The sequence below is a fragment of the Aotus nancymaae genome, unplaced genomic scaffold (genome assembly GCF_030222135.1).
Source record: "Aotus nancymaae isolate 86718 unplaced genomic scaffold, 86718_ANA_hifiasm-v0.15.2.pri h1tg000067l, whole genome shotgun sequence".
Classification (NCBI taxonomy): domain Eukaryota; kingdom Metazoa; phylum Chordata; class Mammalia; order Primates; family Aotidae; genus Aotus; species Aotus nancymaae.
This window is the reverse complement of record NW_026988482.1, coordinates 20,435,720-20,448,344: the sequence shown is the minus strand read 5'-3', so window position 1 is coordinate 20,448,344 and position 12,625 is coordinate 20,435,720. Positions and strand designations below refer to the sequence as shown.

General features: G+C 42.2%; 1 protein-coding gene across 3 annotated transcripts in view; it reads right to left on the bottom strand.

The window, feature by feature from the left end:
- Positions 1-12,625, bottom strand: part of LARS2 (leucyl-tRNA synthetase 2, mitochondrial) — a 163,303-nt gene that overhangs the window by 19,490 nt on the left and 131,188 nt on the right. For all 3 annotated transcript variants that reach the window (XM_012470768.2, XM_012470769.2, XM_012470770.3), the window contains 3 exons: positions 12,367-12,536; positions 10,143-10,220; positions 6,628-6,739 (listed from right to left, as the gene is read on the bottom strand). In XM_012470768.2, the coding sequence (XP_012326191.2) occupies positions 6,628-6,739; positions 10,143-10,220; positions 12,367-12,536 (360 nt within the window). The remainder of the gene's footprint in view (positions 1-6,627; positions 6,740-10,142; positions 10,221-12,366; positions 12,537-12,625) is intronic.

The window sequence follows — 12,625 nt, the reverse complement described above, 5'->3', positions numbered from 1 at the left end:
TGAGTTATTTTCCTCACATATTCCATAGGATTCAAGTTACTTGGATCAGTCTATTAGATTGATAGATTAATTCTTTCTTATAGTTTTTTTTTTATCAGTCTACATATATTTTTCTTAACTGATCAAATTTCCATGGTATTAACCTTTATTTGACCCCATTAGGAAGACTATTAACTCACAATGAATCTTAATTAAAATAAAACAAATGTTGGTGTCAATGTGATTTTACAGAAGAAAAAATATGCCAGCCATGATCAGTCAGAAGATAGAGCAGAAAAAGATTCTAGTCACAAGAACAGAAAAGAAAAGAAAGGAAAACACTTGAGACAGACCATGCATGTAGTGGGATGAAAGTTTGGATGAGGGAAAGATGTGAAACCTTCCTCAATTCATTCTAAGTTTAACCAAATTTCAATTGAAATGTCATGGTGATTTCGGGGAAACCTAACAAATTATGCAGAGTTTCGCTGAGAAAAATAAACATGTGGGAAGAGGTAAAATAATCATAAGAAAAGAAATGAAGAAAGGCTAGTCTGCCAGGTGTTAAAACTGTCTGTAAAAATTCAATAGTGAAATCACTGAAGCACAACGTCAATTCAAAAACAGATCCTAGAGTGAAAGCTGGAATAACTTTTCAGGAAAAAAATTTGTCAATATATAATCAAGAGTCTTAAATAGATTCATATCTTTTCTACTTCAAGGAAGTAATTTGAAGTGAGAACAAGATTTATGCACAGAATTGTCCATGGTGGGTTGTTTACGGGAATGAAATGTTAGACACATTAAGTCATAGCACACATGGACAATTAATGCAGTAGTTTTAAAAGTTTGTAAGTTAAAAAACAAAACCAAATATCATATTTTTAAACATCATATTGTTAAACTGGATTTTTTGCTAACCTGGGAAACCAACCTAGGTCCAGTGTAAATTAGCAAAGATGGTCAAACTGTTGTTCTGTGTTCTGACTGACTCTCTTAAGTCTCCATACAGGATGCACGAGGCCTTTGATGCTGACATCACCACCACAGTCTGGTGCTTGAGCTCCTCTAAGACATAGCGCCTTGCTATAGGCCCAGGTGTATGGGCCCCTGTTATCCATCCTCACAGTTGTAAAGGTGTGAGCAATCAGGATTTCAAAGACATGAGATGGGTCCAGGTTGGGCTACTCCAGTTTGCAGAGTGAGTTTATCACAAAGGGACTTAAAAATCTAAATATAATATCTGGAATCATGATAGTTGCTCATGTTTCTGTTCAAGCATGTTAACAGAAGACCCAGAGAATTTTCTGGAATTTGATTTGAGAATGTGCATCAAAAGCCTTAATTGTTTGTATCTCTTCTGACCAAGCAATTGCACTTAGTTACGTGTTCTAAGGAAATAATTTTGCACGTAAACAAAACATTAGCTAACTCAGCTTTAAAAAAAATAATGTATAACTATAAACAGTCTGAATGTCCAACAATAGGGAGTGCGTAAATTCAAACAATGGAAAACTGTATGACCACTAAAAATGATGTAGCAGGCTGGGCGTGGTGGCTCACACCTGTAATCCTAGCACTTTGGGAGGCTGAGGCAGGTGGATCCCCTGAGGTCAGAAGTTTGAGACCAGCCTGGCCAACATGGTGAAACCCTGTCTCCACTAAAAATAGAAAAATTAGCCTTCATGGTGGCACGTGCTTGTAATTCCAGCTACTCAGGAGGCTGAGGCAGGAGAATCACTTGAACCTGGGAGGGGAAGCTGCAGGGAGCCAAGATGGCACCAGTGCACTCCAGCCTGGGCGACAGAGTAAGACTCCGTGCCCCCCCCGCCAAATAAAAAAAAAAAATGATGTTGTAAAAAAGTATTTAATGACCCGTAAATAAGTATGTTCATGGAATATTTGAGTAAATCAGGTTATAAGATGACCTCTAGGTTAACAATAAAACAAGTCATTAATAAAAAGGAATGAACTGCTGTAAACAGAACATGGACTGATCTCAAAAGCATTACGCTAAATGAAAGAAAACAGAAATGACTACACATTACATGATTTCATTTATATAACATTTCTGGAAAAGGCAAAACTACAGAGACAGAAAGCAGATTAGTCATGCTGGGGATTGGAGTGGGTGTGGGACTGACTAATAGTATGAGGAACCTTTCTTCAGTAATGGAAATCCAGTTCTAACACTGGATCATGGTGATGGTTGCACATGTATATAAATTTACTTAAATCATTGAGTATATATTTAAAATGGGTAAATTTTAGGGTATTTAAATTTTATCTTATAAAGAGACATGACAATTACAACACAGATAAGTGGACACAAAATACAACAAAGATAGGTAAGTAAACACAGTCATTATACTTTTTCTCTTTTTTGTGAGACAGGCTCTTGCTCTTGTCACCCAGGCTGGAGTACAGTGGCATGATCATGGCTCACTGCCTTGAACTCCTGGGCTCAAGTGATCTTCCCACCTCAGCCTCCCGAGTAGCTGAGCCTACAGACACATGCCACCATACCAGATGATTTTTAAAATTTTTTGTAGAGATGGGGTCTCTCTATGTTGCCCAGGCTGGTCTTGAATTCCTGGGCTCAAGTGATCCTCCTGCCTGGGCCTCCCAAAGTGCTGGGATTAAGGTGTGAGCCACCACACCCAGCTGGATATAATCATTGATCTGCACTAAGATGCAAACAGTGGCTATTTCTAGAGGGTGACGGTAAGGGAACTTCTTTCTCGGTCCTTGTCATTTGGGAACTGGTCTGACAATTATAGCTAGGCCTCCGTGTTATAAGAAATTCACCAGTTGTGCATAGCTAGGCCATATTATTCTCCTATTCAACACAAATGATCTGACTGAACACCAACGTCAGACAAAGTCACACTGAAACCACCATAAAAGGAGACCAAAAAAATACCATGTCATAATTTTGTCTAAGCACAGACAAAAACATGGTGACTATGAAACACACACAATATCAAACATCCCCTTCTCTAGGCAAATACGGGTGACTGCTATTTCTTTACTAATTACAACTTTATCTTTGCTCAGGGATACCTCCCTAGAGATAACATTTCTTAAGATACCTAATCATAAAACTGTCCCCACTTTCTGACAGCACTCAATCTAGAGCAAATCTTCACTTCCTGAGACCCTTCCCCAAATTATTCAACCAAAGCCCAAATTCATTATATAACAGGTCCTTCCTAACACCCTCTTACAGAGATGCCCTATGTCTCGCTATGGTAATAAATCCAAATTGTTATCTGAAGGTGTGTTCCTGGTGGTCTCTGGCTGGAGGACGCTGATAGAATTGCAGGTTCATGGAATTTCAACTGAGACCCTCGCTGCCTTTGACTGGAGCCCTTGACTCAGAAACAGTGCATGCATTTGAGACCCCTTGTGTCTCTACCTGGATGAGGTGCCACTCACCCTTGGCTGGGAACTAAGTCCATGCTGAATTGAACTCCAGGATTTCCCTGAAGCTTTTGGTGTTGCATTTATCTTATTTTCTTAGGAATAGGTCCCACTTTGGACATTTGGTTTTCTGATCAGATTCTACTGTTCTTTGGTGAAACTGTTTTCTAGCAACTAACACCTGCTGGCCTAATGACCTGTCTATCTATCTGCTTGTGGACTAGCTTGAATGTTGTTTGTCTATTGGGAGAGGACAGTAATAAGTCCCATAAGTTTGTCCTTAAGCTGGCACTAGGGGTGGAGTGGTCAGTAGGTTACTTCTTGGAGACACACCGTGCGCCGAGTCACCACTGTAAAACCTTACGATGACTTCTTCCTCAGTCTTGTTCTTGTGTTCCTTGTGCTTTTTAGTTTTGTCTGCCCATAATCAGGAGGCTTTGTCTGACTCCTGATCATTGATGACTTGACTCTGATGAAGCACCAAGACCCCAAATTCCACAAGCACCAGCCCAGGGATGTGCTGCAGCTCTCGTGGGGTCTTGGCCTTTTCAATCTAAAACTGTGCCTCCTCTGGCGCAAGCACAGGCTTTCCTTATGTTTTCTAATTAGAGTGCTAAGTCCTGTGCGTATCTTTTTAAGTGCCACAAATTTCCAAAGACAATTTGGAATGACAGTGATCAGTCTGGGGAACTTTTGATACGAACAAAAATGTTCATCTGAGAGCCTCCTTTGGACAAGAAGGATAAAACGAGTCTGACTATCCAGTGGTATGCTTTCTCTAATTGGTATAATGAGGTTTCTAAACACAATTGAGATTCAAAAGTTGCCTCCCTTAAAGATTCAAAACGTGAGAAACTTACAAACGGTCTCCCTTGTAGATCCACTGAAAACGCATTCCACTTCTCCCCATCTCTCCTCACCTCCTTTGTCTTTACACTTAAAACCTTGCTCAACTCATTAGGTCCTTATAATTGCCTCCTCCTCCTCCTCCCCGCTCTCCTCCTCCCCGCTCTCCTCCTCTTTCCACTCCTACTTTAAACCAGTTGCACACTACTTTGTTGTCACTTAAAATTGCAACCCCTATGAAAGAGGCATCCACTACTGACTGGTAGGTAGTATTTAAACCATGGTTGTGTTTAGCGCTGCATGCTATTATTAAGGACTCCCCAAATTCCAGAATGGAAAGACAGAAATTCATTACAGAATTCAGACTTATTTTGGGTACACTCAACTCAGGCCTGTCTGACCTCTTCCAACGAAGCCACCTGTCGGAGGGGGCCAGGAGTTACAAAAGTTTGGTTAAAAAAGGGTAACAAGCCGGGCGTGGTGGCTCACGCCTATAATCCCAGCACTTTGGGAGGCTGAGGCGGGTGGATCACGAGGTCAAGAGATCGAGACCATCCTGGTCAACATGGTGAAACCCCGTCTCTACTAAAAATACAAAAAATTAGCTGGGCATGGTGGCGCGTGCCTGTAATCCCAGCTACTCAGGAGGCTGAGGCAGGAGAATTGCCTGAACCCAGGAGGCAGAGGTTGCGGTGAGCCGAGATCGTGCCATTGCACTCCAGCCTGGGTAACAAGAGTGACACTCCATCTCAAAAAAAAAAAAAAAAGGGTAACTAAAACGGTAACTGGAAAGACCCAGAAGATGACTTAAGACACAATGAAATACACTTGCACTCAATCGGGATGTCTTAAAGCATACAAAGTAGGGCAGAATCTTTTGGGAGCTACACCACATCTCTTTCCTGCTAAAGTAAACTGGACCTTGATTCAGTCTTGCAAGCAGCAGAGAATGAATCCAAAGGAAACTTCAGCGTCAGACCCATCCAAATCCTTACCCAGTTTTTAGGGTTAGTTCCGGATGTGGACATTTCCAAACCCCTTTCCACTTTTTTGGTTGATACTTAAAATCAGAAATTATAGATATGGTACATAAACAAAAAACTGGCTGGCAAATCATCCCACTGCATGAACGTCAATATTTGGCTGGAACAGTTTAATTTTAAAGTGGCTTTAGATATCAAAAAGGATAAAAATCCAAACTAAGTTCATGGGTTTACAATGAAAGCAAATTAAACAGATCCTCCCTTCCTTAAGGGATGAAAAACACTTCCTTTTGATGGAGACACTTATACTGTAAAAAAGGGGACCCTGGAACAGTAACAGTCTCATTTTAGCTAAAAAGAAAAAGGAACCACTGCTCCTCCTGAGGAATTAAGAAGCAACTTTGAGGGAGACGGTAGTGCCCAATTCCCAATGATTCCCTCAAATCAGTAAGGAACACTACATTTTAAAGTAGAAGGCAATAAACAAGGCTTTGTGAGAGACGCAGGCACTACTCTGTCAACTATAAATCCTACTGTAATTTCTACCCATCTGCTGTAGGCATAAAGCTGCTTGGGTGGTGGGAATTTCAAATCATCCTCAAATTCTTCTATCACTCAGCTTACACTGAGACTCAGGGTTTGCTCAACTGATCAACACGCATTTCTTCTCTGTGACACCATATCAGTAAATTTAATTAGGAGAGATCTTTTTTTTCAGAAGAAATCTTTTACGTAAATGGAACTGCCAAATCACATGCATTTCAGATGACCTGTTTCTAGAAACATCTGAAGACTTTCCCATGCATGTTCCTTCAGGAGCTCAATTACATGTCATTTTGCCCCTACCTATGTGCTTGGCCTAATCTGATGATTATGTGAAGTCCGGTTTTGTCCAGGCTAAGAGTTCCAATGATGTGGACAGAGTTCCAGGGGCTGAAATTCAAACAGCCAGTCAGGCCTGCTTTGATGCCTAGTTTAGGAATAATTGGTGAAGACTGCTGAATTACAGTATAAGTAAGTACATTTTAGACCCATAACTTAATTTCCAACTGTAAAGTGGTAGTAAACATGAGTTTCTATCTGAAAAAGATCATGCAGGTCATAATAAGTGGATACTGGGGGGCTGAGTCACTAGAAGGGATTAAAGTGGAAACATCAACACCCACATTAGTCTGGGCACATTATTCAATGCAGGGAAGTGTCTTTCCTTTTGGTAGGGGTGACCATGTGGATGGAGTACCACCATTCGGAGTACAGGACAGAGAGGTCACTGAGTAGAGATCCCAAATGTTGGACCCTATGTCTGAAGACATCTGAGTCCCAAACAATGTTCAAAAAGAGGCCTGGGCAAATTCAAATTAGTAGTAACTTGCCAAACAAGGACTCTGCTACGTACCTGCCCAGATCTCTGAGGTTATATGAGGGGCCATTGGAGCAGCCATCACCATCAGGGCACACAGAGCATCCTCAAATTCGGGGCTATGGAGAACGACTCTCTGAGAGGCTTGCTAAGGAAGAGAAAAAAAAAATGTAAGAAAACTAAGGTGTAAAAATAAGCAGGGGTAAGGAAGATCATTAATGTATCTGAAGTCCAGGGACACAAGCTGGTAGGAAGAAACCCCCTTTGCCATTCACCATCCATTTCTGCTTGGGACAAAGAACTTCCCCTACTTAATGACAGCGCTGATAAACTACAGCAAGCCAAATTTGGTGGTTCATGCCTATACTCCAGTACTTTGGGAGGCCAAGGCAGGAGGATCACTTAAGCCCAAGAATTTGAGACCAGCCTGGGCACTACAGCAAGACTTCATCTCTATGAAAATTTTTTTAAAAAAAGAAAAATTAGCCAGGTATAGTTGTGCGCACCTATAGTCCCAGCTACTCGGGAGGCTGAAGTGGAAGGATCACTTGAGCCCAGGAGGTCAAGGCTGCGGTGAGCTATGATTGCACCACTGCACTGAAGCTTGGGCAACAGAGAGACCCTGTCTAAAAAAAAAAAAAAAAAAAAAAGCTACAGCAGCAGCAATAACTAATACGTTACTATCCAGAGTATCTACTATGCCGTCATCTGATGTTAACTTATTTAGTCCTCACTACTTTTTAAGGGTGGTATTCTTACCCCAATGGATAGATGAAGCAGCTAAATATCAGCGAGGAAGGGAGTCTGCGCCCAGGCACGCTGTAACCAAACTTTTAACCACTCTGCTAGGTTTCCTCTGTGCTGCAGGTCCACAAAGAAATGCACAGAGACCCGCTCAAAGGTATTAAACTGTGAAACATCCTGGGCAGGGGGGCGCTCTACCCTACTCAGGGACCCCTATTCTTCTAAATACCTTTGGCCAATTCCAGCAAACATGACTGTGTTTAGCTCTGCGTGCTATTATTAAGGACTTCCCAAATTCCAGAATGGAATAAAAGTAAAGTAGTTTCTTGCTTTACTTTTTCTGATTAAAAAACTAACACACACACCCCACAGAAAATACAGGAAACAAAAAAACTGCTCATAATAATGTAACCTAGAAACAAAGGTATATTTTATCCTTGTCTCCAAAAATGCAAAAATGTGTATGTAGATGCTTATTATACATGTAACACTTTCAGGATTGGGATTCTTACCATATGAACACTTTAAAAAAAAAATTAAAAAAATTTTTTAATATACAGATGGTGTGTCTCACTATGTTGCTTAGGCTGGTCTCGAACTCCTGGGCTCAAGCCATCTGCCTGCCTTGGCCTCCCAAAATGCTGGGATTACAGGTGTAAACCACTGCACCCAGTTCCCAGTTCATATGAACACTTTTGTTTGTTTTTTTTAGAGACAGAGCCTCTCTCTGTTGCCCAGGCTGAAACGCAGTGGTGTGATCTCGGCTCACTGCAACCTCCAACTCCCGGTGCAAGCAATTCTCCTGCCTCAGCCTCCTGAGTAGCTGGGACTACAGGTGTGTGTCACCACACCCGGAAATTTTTTGTACTTTTAGTAGAGACAGGGTTTCACCATGATAACTAGGCTGGTCTTGAACTCCTGACCTCAAGCAATCTGTCTGCCTCAACCTCCTGAAGTGCTGGGATTACAGGTGTGAGCCACCGCGCCAGGCCTTGTGTCATGTGTTTTTACTTAACATTATATCATAAACAGTTTCTGATATTAAGTATTCTTAGAAGACACGATGTTAATGGTGGTGGCACATTCCCTTCTTATTGATATGACATCAGTAATTTCCTAATTCCTCCATCATACGACATTTGGGGTTCCAAGTCTCTGTGATTATAAATTACCTGCAATGAACACTCCGGGATCAGAGGATATAACACAAGCAAGCTGACAGCCAGTGTGCTTCCTGGCAAGGTTACACCAACCACACCTATCACACTGGTGTGTACAAATCTGTTTTGTCATCTTTTCAATAGCATGGAGAATAGTTATATTTTTATTTTTATGTTTTTGAGGCAGGGTCTCACTCTGTCACCCAGGATAGAGTATAGTGGTGCCATCATAGTTCACTGCAACCTCAATTCCTGGGCTCAAGGGGTCCACCTGCCTCAGCCTCCTGAGTAGCTGGGACTATAGGTACATGCCACCACACTTGGCTAATTTTTAAGTTTTTTACAGATGGGGTCTTGTTATGTTGCCCAGGCTGATCTCGAACTCCTGACCTCAAGCGATCCTGCTGCCTCGACCTCCCAAAGTGCTGGGATTACAGGCCTGAACCACTGTGCCCTGAATAGTTATGTTAAAGCATTCACAGCAGTGCATTGACAGGTTAACAAAAAATAGCACCTTGTTTTAAATTTGCCTTTCATGATAATTAAAGAGGCAATTTTTTTTTACTCCACAAATGTACTGGCTATTTCTATTTCTGTGAGTTATTATCTTTTCCTATGCCTTGACTATTTTTTGTTATTTTCATATTAAAATGCAAGAGTGCTTTATTAAGGATATTAACCTTCTGTCTGACATGTTGCAATTTTTTTAAATATACTGAAAATGTCAAGTTTTATGTAGTCAAATTTGTAAATTTCTTCCGTTGTTCTTTTTTATCTTTATTTTACTTTTTAAAAATTACCTTTTTTATTTTACTTTTAGAGACTTTTATTTTACTTTTAGGGTCTCTCGCTCTGTTGCCCAGGATGGGTTCAAGCGATCCTCTCGCCTCAGCTTCCTGGCTGGCTACAGGCACACGCCACCACGCCTGGCTAATTATTTTATTTTCTGTGTTGCCCAGGCAGGTCTTGAACTCCTGGCCTCAAGTGATCCTCTCACCTTGGGCTTCCAAAGTGTTGAGATTACAGTCATGAGCCACCGTACCTTGCCCCCACCTGTCTTAAAAGCTTGGAGAGGCCTTCATTTTAAAAAAAGCATTTGTTAATAGCTTTAATGAATGCTTTTGTTGCCTAATAGCTAAGAACACATGTTGATAAATCCTCTCCCTGGCAAGAAAAATGGTAGTGACACGTAGCAAGAAGAGTCCATATTGAAAAGGCTGATTTTTGGTACTGGTGAGAACGAGCCTGATCCATCCAGGTTAAATGAATATCAAATGTAATAATGCTGAGTAGGTATCACAATTCATTCAGGAAATCAGATAGCAGGGGCACAAAGAGCCAGAAGACGGGAGGCTGGTCCCAGATTTGTCACTAATCAACTAGACATGTCATCTAACTTCCCTGGGTCTCAATGTCCTCATCTGTAAAATACTGGGGGAGAAAGGGGTTTGGACTAGAAATCTTTAAGAACCTTCCAGCAATAAAACTAGGTGTGACTATGGAAAAATGTTTCTTTAAGATAATCAAGCCACACTGAGGTGGTAACACAGTGGGGCTGCTCTCTGTCCCTCCTGGGACCCTACAGAGCCCCTTGCCATACCTCTCCCTCCCTCCTCTGCTACCAGCAAAGGAGGACAGGCCACTTACCGAGAGGGCACTGCTGAGTCCCATCAGCTGAGAAATTGCAGAATTCAGTGAGAAATCCTCTGTGAAATGGGTGGTCACCTATTGGTAAAGGTTCAATTATTCACTTCTTTCAAAATTCTTCTGGTTTTGTTTTTTTTGAGACAGAGTCTCACTGTGTCACCCAAGCTGGAGTGCAGTGGCGCGATCTCAGCTCACTGCAATGCAACCTCCGCCTCCTGGGTTCAAGTGATTCTCCTGCCTCAGTCTCCCGAGTAGCTGGGACTACAGGCGCCCACCACCACATCCAGGTAATTTTTTTTGTATTCTTAGCAGAGACGGGGTTTCACTTTGTTGGCCAGGCTGGTGTTGAACGCCTGACCTCGTGATCCGCCCGCCTTGGCCTCTCAAAGTGCTGGGATTACAGGTGTGAGCCACCACGCCCGGGCTCAAAATTTTTTTAAGCTTTCCACAAAAAGACTGAATCATCAAAATAAAAAAGGAAAATTAACTGAATGCAAATATGTTTATAAATATATCTACTACCTCAAACAATTGCTATGTTTCATCTGCACAAACATTTAAAAATTCAAAGTCAACACTGTTTCCACTGTTTTATCTAGGATACTGTTGGTTCTTATAGTAGGTGCTTAGAAAAACAGTGCTAGTGGCTGGGCACAGCACGGTGGTTCATGCCTGTAATCCCAGCACTTTGGGAGGCTGAGGCGGGTAGATTACTTGAGGTCAGGAGTTTGAGACCAGCCTGGCCAACATGGCAAAACACCGTTTCTACAAAAATACAAAAAATTAGCTGGGTGTTGTGGCGCATGCCTGTAATCCCAGTTACTTAGGAGGCTGAGGCACAAGAATCCCTTGAACCTGGGAGGCAGAGGTGGCAGTGAACTGAGATTTTGTCACTGCACTCCAGCCTGAGCAACAGAGTGAGACTCCATCTCAAAACAAAACAAAACAACAAACAAACAAAATAATACAATGCTAGTAACATGAATAGGAGTCAGGACCCACTGATGGGCAAACTCCACATAACAGAAAACAGGAGTAAAGGATGTCACTTCCGCATGGTTATGTGACTTCGCTTCACAATGACGTTTTTAGTCTATGGGATAAGGTTAATGTTACATTTTGAAAGTAGAGTCAGCATAAGAACATGAACACAACTTGTCAGCTTTTTCATGTTTGTGTGATTTTCCACTTTGACTATGGGCAAGAATACAGAAGAGTAACACATCTTTAAGGATGTCAAGAGTTTCCAGTTTGTTGAAGTAACCCAATTCTATTATCTGATAAAATAGAAGAATTTGCCAAATCCAGGGAGAAAACATGTGGTACAAACGCAATCGCTCAGACATCACTCAGACCCCTACATTCATTCAGGGAGCTCTGGCCCTCCACACAGAGGGGTACAGAGGACAGAAAGGAAGCTGAACAAGTGTCACAAATGAGATCATGCTGGAGCCAGGGCCACTTCAGGTTACACGAAGCAGAGAGGCAAAAGCCTGCCATGCACCAGTGCCTTCGGTATCAGAGTGTAGATGAGTGACGCTGGTTAACTTTATGCCTGAATCAGCATACTATTTTTTTTTTTAATCAGCTTAGGAAGAATTGGGGATATCAGATACCCATTACAACGACTTCAGATTTGCAGAAATTAACCCCCAATAACTCACATGGATATTGTGTAACGAAGTAACTGAGTGGGAAAGTCCCTGCTATGTGGGGGTCTTGGATTCTAATCTCTGCTTAGTTCCTCACTGGCTGTGTGACTTTAGGCAAGATATCTGGGCCTCATCTCTGTCCCCATCTACACAATGAGGAAGCCACAGAGGACAGTCTACTAATGCCCCTTTCTGTTAATGTAACATATATGGTGTCATCCTGGATGACAGGATGATCCTGGATTTGGTTCTCTGCTTGGATGTATTAAATACAGAAACATGGAAAGTGACAGCTTCCTGAGGCCCAGGATGGACAAATATGAGACATCATCAGAGAGCCATTTCCTGAGGGCATCTCTTTCCATTAAAACGTACACATTGTGGCTCCACCTTGGTAAAGTACCCAAAACAGCAGGGTCAATCAATCCAAGCAAGAAGGACCACATCACCAGGAAGAAAGAAGACCCACAGTGGCCCACCCCAAGGCAAGGCGGGCTACAAAGACCACAGGCAAAGGCTCTCAAAGAGTGCTTGGTTACAGAGTTAACCACTGGAACTGGAGAGTTTCTGACCTGAGAGATGACGGAGTTCTTGTACTCCCAGAGCTTCCTGGCCTCAGCTTTCTCCTTGCTACTCAGCAGCTGAGGCTGGGGAGCCTTCCCAGAAGCCCTGGCCTCAATAAACCGAGTTGTCAAGGCCCACAGCCGTTGTTGCCATCTCAGCACCCCAGGGAGAGCGTCAGCTGAATTCAGCACCAATAAATGAGAAAGAGAGAGAGCACAACATAAGGGTGATTGACTTGGTAAAACTAAGCAGAGAAAACGCCTGTGA